The sequence below is a fragment of the Loxodonta africana genome, chromosome 16 (assembly GCF_030014295.1).
Source record: "Loxodonta africana isolate mLoxAfr1 chromosome 16, mLoxAfr1.hap2, whole genome shotgun sequence".
Lineage (NCBI taxonomy): Eukaryota > Metazoa > Chordata > Mammalia > Proboscidea > Elephantidae > Loxodonta > Loxodonta africana.
In genome coordinates, this window is record NC_087357.1 from 14,844,318 (window position 1) to 14,861,272 (window position 16,955).

General features: G+C 46.5%; 1 protein-coding gene across 3 annotated transcripts in view; it reads right to left on the minus strand.

Moving 5' to 3' along the window:
* The window catches only part of PLPP4 (phospholipid phosphatase 4), a 121,848-nt gene that overhangs the window by 47,601 nt on the left and 57,292 nt on the right, over positions 1 to 16,955 (minus strand). The window contains exons 2-4 of one of the 3 annotated variants that reach the window (XM_010601215.3): positions 8,118 to 8,208; positions 3,303 to 3,366; positions 1,278 to 1,402 (exon numbers count right to left, since the gene is read on the minus strand). The exons of 1 other annotated variant lie outside the window; for it this stretch is intronic. In XM_010601215.3, the coding sequence (XP_010599517.1) occupies positions 1,278 to 1,402; positions 3,303 to 3,366; positions 8,118 to 8,208 (280 nt within the window). The remainder of the gene's footprint in view (positions 1 to 1,277; positions 1,403 to 3,302; positions 3,367 to 8,117; positions 8,209 to 16,955) is intronic. One more of the 3 variants, XM_023540905.2, reaches the window with a different exon arrangement.

Consider the following 16,955-nt stretch of genomic DNA (forward strand, 5'->3'; position numbering starts at 1 on the left):
TGTGGCCATGGTTGTTTTGTAAGAATCTCAAGAACAACCAGCCTAGGTGTGCATTCTGCCATGAGCTGGGCGCTCCCCAGAGCCTGAGCTATTTATCTTCATGTCCCTACATTTGGCAGAGAGCCTGGCACCTAAGTCACTCCATAAACACCTACGCCCTTCAGCCAAAGGCTGAACAGGCCCATGGAACAAAACAAGACTAAAGAGGTGCACCAGCCCTGGGGCAAGGACTGGAAGGCAGGACGGAACAGGAAAGCTGGTAATAGGAACCCAGGGTTGAGAAGGGAGAGTGTCGACATGTCTTAGGGTTGTTAACCAATATCATACAACAGTGTGTGTACTAACTGTTTGATGAGAAACTAGTTAGTTCTGTAAACCTTCACCTAATGTACGAAAAAAGAAAAAGGAAAAAAAAAACTATGGATTAAATGAAGCTAAGAACCAGAATATTCTGGGAATTTCATCTCTTAATAAATAACCATATGCACAACTACTGTTTAATTAAAGTCTATCATATAGCACTCAGACACTGTAAGTGCTTCACATATATTGAGAAGACTAAATAAGATAACGTACTGAAACATTTGGCACGGCGGATGCTCCAGAAATGTTAACGACCATCATCCTTTATTTTAATCACCAACACTGTAACGGAGGATAAGTATTCCCATTTTATACAGAAGGAACTGAGACACTGAGAGGTTGAATCACAGAGCTAATAGGTGGCAGAGTCACGATTTGAACCCATGTTCGTAACACTCTAGGACCTGTGTTCTTTCCACTACACCACATTGCTCCCGATGCATACATTCAGTCTTTGCTTTAAGGCTAGTGCCAACTCACACATCCATTATCAAACTATATATTGGTGTCAATGCGTGTACATGTGTGTGTGTGACAAAATGCCTTAACTGAAGGAATAAACTTGAGCAAACACTGAACTGAAAAGCACATCAGGTCCCAGGGAACACGGGCAAATCCCCATGGATTGTTCTAGTTCCCCAACCACGTGCTAAAGGGTGAAGTGCCATACGCTGCACTCTGCCAAGCACATGAAAGCAACACGTACAACGTTCTGTAAACTCCGACATCTCCTCCCCAGGCTTCTTCCCACCCATCGAATATCTTGTCTGTAAGCCACCCACTCCACAGTGAAGAAAAATGAACCATGCTCAGCATTCATATACCAACACTTTTCTCTCCGCCTAAACTCCCAAAGAAAGCGATTGGAAAATACAGCCCCGGGAACTGATGAGCAACCCAGCCACTGAACTTACAGGAGGAATGGATGCTGGGGAAGCTTTTGCGGCCCTCGGACACCAGGTCAGGGTCACCTGTGCAGTGCATTTCCGAGTTCATCACTCCATCTGGAAAGCAGCGGTAAAAGAAATCGGGGCGAGGTCTACAAAAGACACCATGGACATTTTCACTATAAAATGCTGCCATCGCAAATGAGCCCCAAGCTGCCCCACCACTCCCTGTTGGCCCCACCTACTTCTCCAAGCCTCCTCTGCCATCAAAAGAGGGCCGCCCCATGGAATACTCTAGATGAGGTGGGCTTGGGAAATGCTCAGGTTTTGGGGTCAGCAATACCTGAATTGGAACTCCAGCTCTGCCACTGACTAATCTGTGACCTTGGGAAGGTCACTCCCCCAAGCCTCAATTTCCACATTGGTAAAAGGGGGCAATCAACGTCTACCCAAAGGTGAGGTCCCAAGGATTAAATGAGTTGCCTTACGGAAGGTACCTAACCCCAGGGCCGGCAGAGTAAAGGGTAATTCCTGGCCCCTCTAATGCTCTGCCAACTCAGGGGCTGCTTCCAGGATCCAAGACTCCAGCCTCCTTATATCCCTATATCCTGTACCTGGGTGGCCATCTGCCCTTTCTCAAACAGCAGATCACATTTAACCTCATGAAGAGGATATGAAAGCTCAGCACTGTGATGGAGAGCCCAATTACCCAGGTTGGCATCTCTGGTCTGAGTCGTGGGAGAGACCTCCGGAAGAAGTGAGATGGAAGCTGGCCCTGAAGCTGAGCTACCCACAGCAATCATGGATAACATTTATTGAGGATTCCCCAGGTACCAGACTCAGTGCTAACCACTTCACCTGCATCATATCATTTGTTTCTTATGACAACCCTGAGGCAGCCCCTTTACAGGTGAGAAAAATAAGACTTAGATAAAGTTCCTGCCCAGGGTCACATACAACCAAAAAGTAGCAAAGGCAAGCTCTAAGCCCCAGCAATTGGATTCTCATTGCCACACACTTCGCCCCAAGCTTCACTGTCTCACCCGAGTAAGGACTCTGAGACAGATGCCTCAGGGCTGGTCAGGTCACACGATTCAACAAATGTGTGCTGAATGCCTACCGAGCCCTTACCTGCACCTATCGGTCACCTGCCCTCCCAGCTCAGGGATCTAGGTAGGGCCCTTGTTCATCTCTCAAAGACACTTGTGTCCCATCTCTCCCATTTGGCCCAGTGTTTCCCCACATGTGGCTGTCCACCTACTGCAACAGAACCTCGCAGGGCCGAGGCCTGAGAATCAGCATTTTTTCAGCCCCCATGGTAACTCTTCAGCACACCCAGTTGGAGGAACACTGCAGGACTGGGTCACGTGCTCCCCAATATATGTCCATCTTTCACCTGCCCAGGCGCCTGGCCAGCATCCTGCACCAAGTAGATCTTCAAAAAGTGCTGAGCTCCTGAGGGGGGATCTAACTTGTCCAAGGGAGCTACTAGTCAGGGCCAAAGTCAGTCTGGACCCGAGGTCTTTCTAACTGCTAACCCCTTTGGGAATGGCTCGCCACCAGGCAGTTGGGGAGGAGGCAAGATACACAGAGAAGAGAGTAAGAAATGTGTTGTAAACTCAACTTCAAATGCCAAGCTGTGCTTCTTATGCCAAAGAGGACGATAAATATGTAATCCTATTGATTTATTAGTGGCCCAAACTGACGAGTGAGTGAGTGTCTGGTGAGGACCTGGGCGGCAGTGGATAGGCCTGATGACAGCAATGGTCACCAGGTTACCAACTGGCCCCTAAGAGGAATGGTCAGTAGATGCTTCCTGACTACTGATCTCCTGCTTTGTAGAACAGTGAGTTCATAATTCAAAGGAGAAGGAAGATCTGCGCTCAGGTCATAAATCCCAGAAAGACAACTGTTTAAAGGAAAATATAAATACCCAAATTTTTTCCATCCAGTGTTCTCTGGCCAGAGCCTAAGTAATTGATCACTATGCAAGGTTCCCACACAGACGACCTGGACAGTCTAAGTCACCATTTGCTTCTTTTTGGAACTTACCTTCCCACTATTAATTTAATAGTGTTTGTGCAGACGCCATTCAACGCAAGAGCCAAGGACACGGCTGAAAAACAAAACCAACAGATAGAAAAATAACCAGCTGACTCTCAAAAGAAAAGCATCATTATCATCATCACTGTTACATTATAATACTATTCAATTCATGACCTCAGAATCCAAACCAATACTTAAAAAAACTGAAGGAACTCTGCGTTGCTAGGGCAAAATATAATTACGACAGGCCTATGAAGAGTGACTCATAAAATTCCTGGCCCCTATGACATGAAACTTCTCTCTCCTCCTTGACTGAAATTTTCAAATGAAGTCCATTCATCGTATCCTGGCCTGATGGGGACAGATTTAATACTACAGCATGTGTAATTTCTTTTACTGGTAGAAAGACACATAACTTTTTTATTTCCTCCTGGCAACCTTCTCAGACGTCATTCTACTCGGAGCTTCTGCTGGAATCCCGCTGCAGAAGGGGACACCCCACCCTGAGACTACATCAGGGTTGACCAATCACCCACCCACAGCTGCCACTTGTTATCATACAGATCTCTGTTTCCAAGGAAGGCTGAGTCCAAAAGCCTCACTGGTTTTGCAGAAGGTTTGCTGTTTTTTTTTTGTTGTTGTTGTTGTTTTTAAGCACTTAAAAACAGCAGGAGCTTGTGGAATTCATTATTTTAAAACCTACAGCACAGAGCCTTTCTCCAAGCAGCTTGGAAGGCCTTTGCTAGATGAAGCAGGGATCACTCAAAGGGTGCAGATGGTACGAATCACAGAACTGTTCCCACAAGGACCTCGCACACCTCCTCCGTGGCTTATCAAGAGTGTGCCAAGGCAGAGCCATTCCCCTCAATGTGACAAAAGGTCACGTGCCTTGCATACACAGTCTAAACCTACGGCTGCCCCTTCCATTGCTCTGCTGAATAATAAAGCATGTGAGCTACCATCTCCCTCTGGCAAATACTAACTGTTCAATACTCGCCGAGATTGAGGTAAGTGTATAGCAGCAGAGGGGCGTTTTCGGGAAAGAGCTGCCTCAAGCACTTGATGGCCATAAGTGAGACAAATATGTTGTTCTACAAGTAGAAAGTACTGGGGAATGGCCAGCACAGTTACTAAGGCACAGCCATATCAGGCCACAGAGAAGGGGACAAAATCCATCTGCTTATAACAAGCAGTCAGAAGCAGAGAGGATGGAGGGACAAGTTCAAGTGAATACCTTTGTCAAAGGGACACTAATCACCCAAGTGTGGGGTGGAGAACAAGTTGCCATAGCAGAGAGTGGCTGCAAAGGAGTGATGGGCCACAGGGTGACACTGGAGCATGACGCAGCAGCACGGTGCTGCCATGAGGACACCAAGCCTGCAGCTGGGGTGCATACGCTGAAGCCAAGGCTGGGGAAGCTCGGAAAGAGCCTCTGATTACATTCTGCACACACAGACCCTTCCTTCCCCAAAAGCCAAGAGCAGGGATAATTCCCTAGGCCATCTTCCCTGTACTGTCCCCTGGGGCCAGGCTAGGCTGTCATGACAATAACTGGGTTGTGACATGGCATTGAATGGCTGTGCTCTTCTCCCACTTAGGGCTCATCCACCAGGCTCCCTGCTGCATTTTCCTGGTGGCACTGGGTTCATTCTTCTCCTGGTCCTCACACAGCCTCAGCACAGATAAGGTCTCTGGGAACAAGCATCTCTAGCTAAGCTCCTACTGTCCCCATGAATCTTAGTGAACTTCATAGACTGACTGCTCCATCGATCCAGAACACTGTACACTTCCTCAGCCTTCTGAATCTGGTTGGCATACTGTACAGCCCATAGCAGCTCCTTGGAAAAATTTCAAGTACCTGAGCTAGAAAATACGTGGATGGGATGTACCCACCAACGGCTGGCAACTTCACTCTTGGATCCAAAAGCTTGAGGGGGGTAGAGAAGGGTGGGAAATGGGAGTAATGCTATTTAGAGTGGAAGTGGTCTCTGCATTCTGGAGGTAAACTGAGCTGATTAATATGCTCGTCTGAATAGCACAACCCCCCAGGGGCCAATGCAGGGGGCTCTCACTGGCAGAGAGAAGGCTGGGCTGAGACAGAAGGAAGGACTGGACGAGCAGGAAACAGGGTCTCCGTCAGGAGCTCGTACTGGTTAACAATAGCCCAGTGGGCCTGGCTCATAAGGGCCATGTCTACAGCTTTTTTTTTCTACAGCATCCTGACACTGCAGGCTTGGAGAAGAGTCAGAAAGACAAACCAGATCGTCTAGTAAAGAAACTCAAATCAATATGTCAGAATTAGAAAGTGGAGCCGGCCTACAATGGCATGCATTGAGGGCGTACTCGTGATAAGCATTCTAGGGGATTAGAGGGCTTTGCGTTGCTATTTCTGATGATGGGAAATTCAGCACCATAGCACTTCCAAGTCGAGTTCTCTAGTACACAGGCCTGGCTGGGCAGCAGCCTAAATCCCTAAAAAGCCAGATGCCACCTGGAGCACGCGTCCGTCCTATCAGCCAACACCGGATACCTGGAGGTGGCCCAGCGCTAGGTACGTGCAGGTAAGGGGAGACTTTGGGATCCAGCTTTAAAAACCTTACTTAAAGTCTGCTGAAGATGCCTGAGTAAAGAAGGGACCTGAGAACTAAACCACCGTCACTGAAAACATCCTGGGTTCCAGATAACATCAGAAAAACTACACCCAGTTTTCTGTCTTCGGTTTTCAAAAATCATTCCACTCGCCTCCCTTCCATGGCTTCCCCAAAACAGTGATTTAAAAAAAAAAAAAAAAATGACAACTCTGCAAGACAGGCGGCTCTTCACATTTGCACAAGGCAGGCTCTCATTTCTTTAGGGAAACAGAACATCAATAATTCCACTTTCCGCGTTAACATAGAAGAGGCAGAGTATGGCGTTCAATTTTGAAATGTCACCCTAAGGGCGATTTAGTGGAGAATTAAAAAGTCTAAAACAAGTAACAATGAGCGACTTGCTGCCCTAAAAACTACCCGACTCCAAGGACTGGCCTTAAGTCGTAACCCTAACCATGGAAGACAATTCTTACCCATAGTACAGATCCGGGGCCTCGGTGCCAGGGGGGCAGCTAGGACAAACACTGAGGCGAAGGGACTTCCAGCCCAACTGAGAGGAGTCCCAACAGGATGTTTTAGGGACCACAGTGATATATGTCCAAACGCTGCCTGGCTGCTCAAGCCATGTGGGGGGCACTACTCCCTTTTTGGGGAAACTGACCTACCTGCCAGGAGCCCCACCCCACATGTCCACAAAGCCCGCCACCTACAGGTGACCTGCCCAGGGAGCACAGCTAGCCTGAGAGCGTCTACAGACTGGGCAGAGACACGTGCCTTTGTGTCCAGGCTAAGAAACGAGTTAGACCAGAGTCTCTGTCTGGGAAGCTTGGACCCAGAGACATGGTGAGGCTGTGGTGGGCATGGGAACAGTCCCACGGATTTGGGGGGGAAGCAGGCACCACTGCAACTCCAAGCCTCCCATAAGTCACTGGGATGGAGCAGCAGGAATGACGTTCAGGAGGGAGAATGGAGAAGGGCGTGTGAGGAGAACAGGAAGACATATTACAGGGGAAGGTGGGCTGGAGCCGAGGGGGGAGTCCCCACTCCGGAGGGTCCAGCTCCCTAGTCTGGTCCCCATGCCCTTCTGTACTTTTTTCCCCCCATTCTAGAGCATCTGTGAGACTGCTTGTAATAGCCCTGTAATTAAACCCCTAATTTGTTTGCACTAATCTGAGAGGGGTTCCTGCTCTTTTTAACTAGCAGAGCAGAGCTAAAGCCAGGTTATATAATAAATGTTCTCTGTGCAGCTTCAGAGTGGAAAGCCCTTCATACCCCAGATGTAACCCTCACCCTTGCCCCGTTACCACGAAAGGGGAGGTCCGTATTTTGCTACATTTTCATTTCCTCTTTGCCCAATAATGAACGAACATGCCCTTTAGTGAGGAATCGCATTCTTCCAGATTGCACTGCTTCCCTTAATGGCAAATCCATGCAACACACCAAAATCACAACGCAGGCGAGGATGTGGGTAACTTCTATGTGAGGTGTCAAAAAGATAAATGGGATTGCGTTTTCCCAATGATCAAAAAGCTGAAAACCCAGCTATAGGCTACTTTATTTTGGTTGTTAAACAAGAGACGTTTTTGGCTATCTCTTACTACTGCCATTTATTCAGCATTTGAATAACAGGCAGATGAGAAAAGCTGATTTAATCCTCAAAATGTTAAGCTCTTGTCACTTGCAGATATGGATTAGCTTAGGGAGAAGTTATAACAATGGTGTTATAATCAACGAGAAAGATCCCACCAGGCTTTACACAATAACCATTCTTTAACTGCTAAAAGGTTCCCCAAATGGATGATGAAGTCTGGGGCTTGTTCCCAATCTCTCTTTTATTTTATACCTGCCTTTGCCCATCTTTGCTTCTAGTCAATGTGATTTGTCAAAGGAGCCTGTGGTTGACTTCTGAGTTGCCCCTAATGGGACTATGAGCCATGAACCTGGTGGTGACAAAGTTTCAGATTCTCTTTGTCTTGGCATCAAGAGCAACGCTGTGCCTGCACAGCATGAATCTTGGAAATGTGTTCAGCACAATGGACAGCGGTAGCGGGTAGCTACTGCCAATCCCATTGTTAACAACTGCACATTAGCCCTTCTTTGGGCTTCAAGTTCATCTTGCCTTGCTTCTCCCAAGCTTAATTTGACCAAGAGAAAAAATCAGTTGGGTGCAACTGAGTTTTGTTTTTAAATTCAGCCCCATCCCCGAAAGCAGGAACTGTGAATACTCTACCTAAGAAGGCTTCCTTAATTTCAGTCTTGTCTGTTCGCCGGATAATTTTCACCACACAAATAACAGCCAAGGGTGTGAGGAAAGAAATTGCCTGGAAGAAATAACAAATAATCCCTTATGAGGACATCAGTTTGCCATCAGAAAGGCTGATTGATCGCTAGTTCCAGTTAGCTTCATTTAGACTCACAAGTTGAATGGTCTTCCTGAACTCCTCACCTCACACAAAGGAGGATAATTTATACCTGTACTTAAAGACTCCGCAGACTTGAAAAAGTGAAGGTCTGATTGTAGGTTATAATTGATTTGTAATTGCTGGGAGCCACGTTTAGTGGCAGCTTTTTAAACAGAAAAGAATAGTCTATAATCATCATGACTCATCTTTGCCAGTAACTCCCCTCAGGTTCTCCTCTGCAGAAGGGCAAAGGAACTCTTGGCCTCTCAGTCCCATCTCTCCAGCAACATAACAGCGTGTGCAACTTGTTTAGACTCAATCAATTCATTCTCTTTTGGTGTTCTTTCATTGAATATTCATTTCTTCTGCAAGGCAGAGGTTAACCCTTCTTCTGCATAAAGTTTCTCCTCTTCCCTTCCTCTGTTCCCTTCCCTCCCAGAAGCATACGGAGGCTCACTAAATGCTTAATGAGTTAATCTGGTGGAATTCAGACGCAGCAACAGACAGAAAACCTACCATGACAGAGGAACTGTGCTAGGTACCCACAAATACAGGAGCCTTTTAAATTCTCACCGTGGCTCTGGGCCTGCTTTCTCAGGCTTGGGGATTAAACAATGTGCCCAAAGACACACAGCTGGTGACTGGTGAGTAGCAATACCAGGGTTTGGAGACCAGGTCTTCTACCTCCCACACACAAGTCTTTATTCCGGCATACCATAATTCCATAATCAGTAGATATTTTTAACATTCCAAAAACCAAAAAAAAAAAAAAGCATTTATGTTACTTCCTTCTAATTATAACTTCTCAGGATAACAGTATCAGAAATGGTTGATTAGCTGACAAATCCACAGTTGACCTGGCAGTTGGGAGAGGGGTTACTACTGGCCAACAGGGTTCACACTTTTGGAAATCTTCATTTGTGCTCCAACATGATATCACATTTTGGAGAGGGGCTTCCTAATAGGACTTTACCCATTCAGGGTTAATAAGGCATGGCTAGAAGATAATTTCGGTGGGTTAGAAGATAATTAGATGCTTTTCTTTTATAAAGCCTGAATTCATCCCAATTAGTATGGTCTTTTAAAAAATAACTTGAGATGCCCCACACAACCAGGCTGCCAGGAATCTTGGTGGTGCTCTTTGGGAACTGTCTTCAGAGACTGTTGACGAGACACAAGAGCGCCCTTCTTCTCACTTGCCACCATTTCTTTCCAACTGAGTGTGGCGGTAACCAGTCTGATGATCCACCTTTTCAGGTGTGGCCCTGAATGACTCAGACTGTTTAAAAGTCAAGTAGCAAGTCTTGTCCCCACAGAGGGCACAGCTGCTAAGGGCATCTACAAGAGGGGAGACCCAGAGCTGAAGCAGAGAAGGCAAGAACTCCCCTGCAGGCCACAGCGGAAGACGACATTCCCTGGTGAGAAACAGTCCCGGCAAATCTGTTGCTCTCACACCTTAATAACTGCAGGGCTTGTTACGATTCCCTCCAAGAGGCTGATATGACAGGTCTGTGAACCTACAGTTTTTAACAAGCATCTCAAACGGTTCTGGTGCTGGTGATTAGAAACACTGACGCCAAGCTTCAGCTCACACATCCAGTGTTTACAGACGGATAGTTGAAGCCCTGCTCACTGACTGCCAAAGATCTGGTCAAAGCAGAAAAATTCCTTGTTTTCCCAAACACCATACCTACCAACTTACATCTTCCTGTGCCTCAATTTGTTTGTTTGTTTGTTTACTGTACTTTAGATGAAGGTTTATAGAACTAGTTTCTCGTTAAATAGTTAGTACACATATTATTTTATGACATTGGTTAACAACCCCACAATATTTCAACACTCTCCCTTCTCTACCTTGGGTTCCTTATTACCGGCTTTCCTGTCTCTTCCTGCCTTCTAGCCCTTGCCCCTGGGCTGGTGTGCTCCTTTAGTCTCATCTTGTTTTATGGGCCTGTCTAATCTTTGGCTGAAGGGTGAACCTCAGGAGTGACTTCATTACTGAGCTAAAAGGGTGTCCAGGGGCCATATGCTCTGGGTTCTCCAGTTTCTGTCAGAGCGGTAAGTCTGGGTTTTGTTTTGTTTTGTTTTGTTTCTAGTTAGAATTTTGTTCTACATTTTTCTCCAGCTCTGTCCAGGACCCTCTATTGTGATCCCTGTTAGAGAAGTCAGTGGTGATAGCCGGGCACCTTCTAGCTATACTGAACTCAGTCTGGTGGAGGCCGTGTTAGATGTAGTCCATTGGTCCTCTGGACTAATCTTTCCTTTGTATGTTTAGTTTTCTTCATTATTCCTTGCTCCCAAAGGGGTAAGACCAGTGGAGTATCTTAGATGGCTGCTCACAGGTTTTTAAGACCTCAGTTCCTCTCAATTTAAACACCATATATAGACTGGTCACAAGTCCTCAAATATAAGAAACTAGCCCAGTTCCTGATAAATAATAGGCACTCACTAAATAGCGAAAGACCCTGCAGCAACCCCACCAACAAGTCCAAACTTAAAGACAAGAAAAGCAGTAGTAAAAGAGGCATTACAAGATCATCCTAGCCGATATGTAGTTAGAATAGACAGAAAAAGACGGATGGATGGATGGGCAGATGGACGGATGGATGGATGGAGAGACAGACGGACAAATGGATGCATGAATGCCATTAAGTTGACTCTGACTCTGACCTTTTATGTACAACAGAACAAAGCTCTGCCCATTCCCGCGTCATCCTCACGATCGCCAGCATATTGGAGGCCATTACTACGACTACTGTGCCAATCCATGTCATCAAGGGTCTCCCTCACTCTCACTGGCCCTCTGCTTCACCAAACATAATGTCCTCCTCCAATGACTGATCCCTCCAATGACGTGTCCAAAGCAAGTGAGTCAGACAATGCTCTGTTGGGATCCATAAAGTGTTCCTTGGTTCATTTTCAGAAGTAGATCATCAGGCCCTTCTTCCTAGTCAGTTTTAGTCTGGAAGTTCCGCTGAAACCTGTTTATCATGGGTGACGCTGCTGGTATTTGAAATACTGGTGGAATAGCTTCCAGCATCACAGCAAGATACAAGTCCCCACAGTATGACAAACTGACAGACAGATGGTGGTAGACAGAAATTAGACCCCAGGGGAAAAAAAATCCAAGTTGGGAAGGCTGTTCCTATGAGGCTCCCAGAGGCTCAGGAACAAATTCCCCAGCAGGAGTGTGTGGACCACACAGTACCTGGAGGCACCACAGGGGAGAACTTTGTCTCAAGGTCTGCGTGTCTTGATAGGAAGCCATTAGCACTGGGGAGGTCCTGAGAGCTTAACAGCCAAAGGGGTCTCTTTAGCACTGCTCCCTGACTCAGCTCTCCTGCTCCTAATTGAATCCTCACTTTCCCAACCATGTTGGACTTAATTTAGCCCAGTTCACAGCTTTGCTAGCTAGATATATAACAGTACCTTTTCTAGAACCACTGAACTACTACTTCCTGGGCCAATACTAAGCAGTAGAAGGACTAGAATAAAATGCTCCCGGGGGGCCCAAGGCTCCCCACCTCATGAGCTTCACAGGCAAGGAAACGCAGCTCTCAAAGTCAGACAAAGCACCCACCCTGGGGCAGCAGCAAGGAAAACGTCCTACCAGCATCTAGTCTCATTTTTAACTCCTGGACACCTATCTGTCATACCCTAGAGCAGCACAGTTGTCAAACCAGGATAGGCACAAAAAAAAAAAAAATTTTTTTTTTTTTTTAGGATAGGCAGAGACACATTTACTCCTATCACCCCCCTTTCTTATTCAGATTATCTTTTAACTAAAAGTTGGAATTCAGAGATAACGTCCAAAGGTCAGCACACTTGGAACTTAATTTTCTCTTGGGGCAGCAGGGCCTCTGAGCTGAGTCAAAGAGGGGTGAAGAGAGACTAAGCCCCCCACTTTCACTCAGCAAACAGCCTTACATACAGTTCACGCCCCTCCCACTCTTCTGATGAAAGCCGTTGGAAGCTGCTGTTCTGCCAGCCGAGCTGATGGAGAAAATGCAGAGGGACACAGAGACATGGAGGCAAGGAGTGGCTATTCTGCCTCCAGGCAGGTATAGAGATGGAAGACCAGAAATTCCAGGCAAGATTTCCCCCGGTATTATTTTTCCTTGAGTTAATGTTTCCTTGGCTTAAAAACAAAACAAAACCCTGGGAATGAGTCTACTATAGAAAGACAGCAAATCCTTGGTGCTTATTAAAAGGGATCTGAGAGAGACCAGAACAATTCACTCAGCCAAAGGCTGCTCTGGGATGCAGGGCAAGTACAGAACTCGTTCTGTGTTTGCACCTTCCTCACCTGTTGTGAGTACTGGACTGCTGAATACACATACCTAGGTTAACAAAACAAAGGCTGGCAGGTATTGAGAACTTAAGTACCAAGCACTGTTCTAGGCACTCTACGTAAATAAACTAATTCAATCCTCACAGCAACCCTATGAAATAGGCTCTACTATTACCCTTATTTGGAGTCCTGATGGCACAGTGGTTAAGCGTTTGGCTGCTAACCAGCCGCTCTTGGAAGCCCTGTGAGGCAGGTCTACTCTGTCCCAGAAGGTTGCTCTGAGTCAGAATCAACTTGATGGCAATGTGTTATTATCCTTGCTTAATCGGTAGGAAGCTAATGAACAGAGAGGTTAGGTAACCTGTTGAAGATCACATAGCTAAAAAGTGGTAAAGAAGGAATATACACCATCACCCCCTCCCCCCAAAAAAAAACAATGAAATGTATTAAGAAAACGTTATACATCCCATTTTGGTGAATGGCATCTGGGGTCTTAAAAGCTAGCAAGCAGACGTCTATGATGCATCAGTTGGTCTCAACACACCTGGAGCAAAGGAGAATGAACACCAAAAAAAAAAGGAAAATATGAGCCCAAGAGAAAGAAAGGGCCACATAAACCAGAGTCTCCATCAGCCTTAGGCCGGAAGAACTAGATGGTGCCCGGCTACTACCAATGACTGCCCTGACAGGGCAGGAGAAAAGTGGGATGCAGACCTCAAATTCTAGTAAAAAGACCAGACTTAATGGTCTGACTGAGACTGGAGGAACCCCAGAGGTCGTGCCCCGTGGGCTCTCTGACAGCCCAAAACTAGAACCATTCTCGAAGCCAGCTCTTCAGACATAGAGTAGACTGGACTATAAGACATAAATGATACTGGTGAGGAGTGTGCTTCTTAGCTCAAGTAGACACATGAGGCTATGTGGGCAGCTCCTGTCTGGAGGTGAAATGAGAGGGCAGAGGGGGACAGGAGCTGATAGAATGGACACGGGGAATACAGGGTGGAGAGAAGGAGTGTACTGTCACATTGCAGGGAGAGCATCTAGGGTCACATAACAACGTGTGTATAATTTTTTTTTATGAGACTTGAATTGTAAACTTTCACTTAAAGCACACACACACACACACAAAACTAGCTGTCCAGTTGATTCTGACTCACAGCAACCCTAGAGGACAGAGTAGAACTGCCCAGAGGGTTTCCAAGGCTGTAAATCTTTATGGCAGCAGACCGTCACATCTTTCTCCCACAGGACATACACTGAGATTGCCTAAATCACAGTCTGTACCCTTAACCACAATGCTAGAGCAGTTCTCACCTTAGAAAGTAGGAAGCTTTAGGTAAAATATGGTGATCATTCTTCTCTGGACTTGGAAGAGGAGGGTACAGACTCTTATCCAGCAGCATGGATACTCATTGCTGTTGAGTGCATTCCGACTCATAGTGACCCTACAGGACAGAGTAGAACTGCCTCACAGAGTTTCCAAGGCTGTAATCTTTATGGAAGCAGATTGCCACATCTTTCTCCCTTGGAGCGGCTGGTGGGTTTGAACTGCCAACCTTTCGATTAGCAACCAAGTGCTTAACCACTGCACCACCAGTGCTCCTTGTGACATGGATAAGCCGTACAAATGTTTGTGACAGCTTTCAGGCAGTAAGCACCTAATATGTGGTAGGGGGCTGTCATGGATTGAATTATGTCCCCCCAACATATGTGTCAACTTGGCTAGGCCATGATTCCCAGTATTATGTGGCTGTCCTCCATTTTGTGATTTGATCTAATTTTCCTATATGTTGTAAATTCTGATTTCTGTCTCTGGTTAATGAAGCAAAATTAGGTGACATTAAATAGGATTTGGATGGGATGCAAAACCTTTACTCAGCTCACAGCTTTGATCTAACGTAAGTGGAGTTTCTCTGGGTTGTGGCCTGCATCACCTTTTATCTTACAAAAGATAAAAGGAGAGCAGAACTAGCAGAGAGATAGGGACCTCATGCCACCAAGTATGAAGAACCAGAAGGCGATTGCATCCTTTGGACTCGGGGTCCCTGCGCTGAGAAGCTCCTAGACCAGTGGAAGATTGAAGACAGGGACCTTCCCCCAGAGCTGACGGAGAGAGAAAGCCTTCCCCTAGAGCTGGTGCACTGAATTTGAACTTCTAGCCTCCTGGTCTGTGAGAGGATAAATTTGTCTTTGTTAAAGCCATCCACTTGTGGTATTTCTGTTATAGCAGTACTAGATAGCTACGACAGGGGCTTTCCTCATATTTGTTTAATTTTCTAACAACTCTGTTGGTGAACACATTATCTCCATTGTACAGATAAGAAACCTAGGCCTCAGAGAGGTACATGAATCACACAAGGCACACAGTGGGCAGGATGCCCCCAAGCTGGGCTGCCATGCTGCCTGGACTGGAGTCCTAAATCTCAGCGATCTCCTTAGCCCAACAGCCCATTTTACTGACAGGGAAACTGAGGCTGAGAAAGATCTTATAAACAGCATCTTGTAAATTACCAATTAATGTATTACACAGCACCCACATAATGAGATAATATATGTGGTTATTATTATAATTTTATATAATGAAATTAATTCATATATATATATTATATAATGTATTGCATATACATTATAAGTATCATGCAGCAGGATCCGGTATACAGCTGGTTTTGCATGATGCTTATTCCACAGTCTGGGAAGCCAGAGCTCTGCAGAGGGAAGTGTGTGGGAGAGACTCAGATAAAGATGAGCTGCGTTCAAGCCCCAGCTCTATGACCTTGAGCAAAGCACTGCTGCCAGGATCTAAATTCCCCAGCAGTTATTGAATGCTTACTGTGTACCACCACTAAGCAAAATGTTGTTTGTCTGTCACCCCATTGGATGTTCTCAACATCTCAAGAGGGAGATGTTGTTAAAGCCCCTCTTTCACAGATAAAGAAACTGAGGCACTGAGAAGTTAGGTGCTTTCGTATGCTAGTAAGTGGCAACGCTGGGATTTGAACCCAGGCAGTCCACTTCAGAGCCCACACCAACCGCCCACCCACAGAGCCCACAGGAAGTGAGCATCCAACATACGCGGGCCATGGGCTACCATTTCATTATTTCCCAGGAAAAACTGTTGACAAATGACCCCAACTATACCAGGAAAAGGGTGCCAGGACCCTCTTGCCAGACTAATGAGGGTAAAGTGTTGCTAGCACAAGCCCACCTGTGCCCTTAGGTCTGCATAACAGGTACCTTCTAGTGCAGGGAAGATGTCAGGGACAGCGGAGGGCCTAATTCTCCAGGTGCCTTGCCCATGCCCTAAATGACCAGCATCTCCAAGAAGGGCCCCACCCGGGGCATCTGCAGTGAAACCAGCACGGACGAGCTGGCACACCTGGAAAGTGAGACCTCCCCTGATGTTAATGCATGGCACCTGGCTGTCTGGGATGCTTCCGGAAAACCACAGAATGAGGAACAGCATGTCTGTGCCTGCAGGGGGAAGGGCAAGAACACACCAAGAAATTTTAACAACTGAAAGGGATCAAGGTCAGAGCTGCCAGATGCTAGGATGGGAGGCAGAGAAGAACTTGTCACTGGGTTCATCCACATCCAGTGAGACAATGGGCCCAAAGAGCCTTAATTTCCGGCATCTGACAGAACAGTGTGTGGCAGAGTGATGAAGACAACTTCAGGACGTGCAGACACCTGAAAAGGCCCTGCTGTGGCTAAACAATTGCATCTGTCACCAGAAAAAGAACTATCTAGGACTTCTTAAAAGCGCTGAAAAATTAAACTGTCCATCACAAGCCAGCTTTGTCTCTCTTCCCTCCATCCTCCCCCAAACTGACTCTATTTCTGTCTTCCCAGGAAGCAACCCTACTCCAACGTAGTGTCAGGACTATTCTATGAGAATAAATCTTCTGGACAGATAGCAGCCACAGTAAAAGAGACAGGGCAAAGGGTAGGTCTGGGCTGGATTTCATTTTAAAAACAAACCAAAGAAATTGGCAAATGCCTATCATTCCTTCAAGACCCCACTGGAGTCTTGCTTGTTCTTCAAAAGCTCTCCTGTGAGAAGGACCTCAGTGGTGATGGCCCCCAGACCTTCAGTTGGCCCAGGACAGGAACCATTCCCAAAGCCAACTCTTCAGACATGGATTGGACTGGACAATGGGTTGGAGAGGGATGCTGGTGAGGAGTGAGCTTCTTGGATCAGGTGGATACTTGAGACTGTGTTGGCATCTCCTTCCTGGAGGGGAGATGAGAGGGTGGAGGGGGTTAGAAGCTGGCCAAATGGACACGAAAAGAGAGTAGAGGGAGGGAGTGGGCTGTCTCATTAGGGGGAGAGCAATTGGGAGTATGTAGCAAGGTGTATATAAGTTTTTCTGTGAGA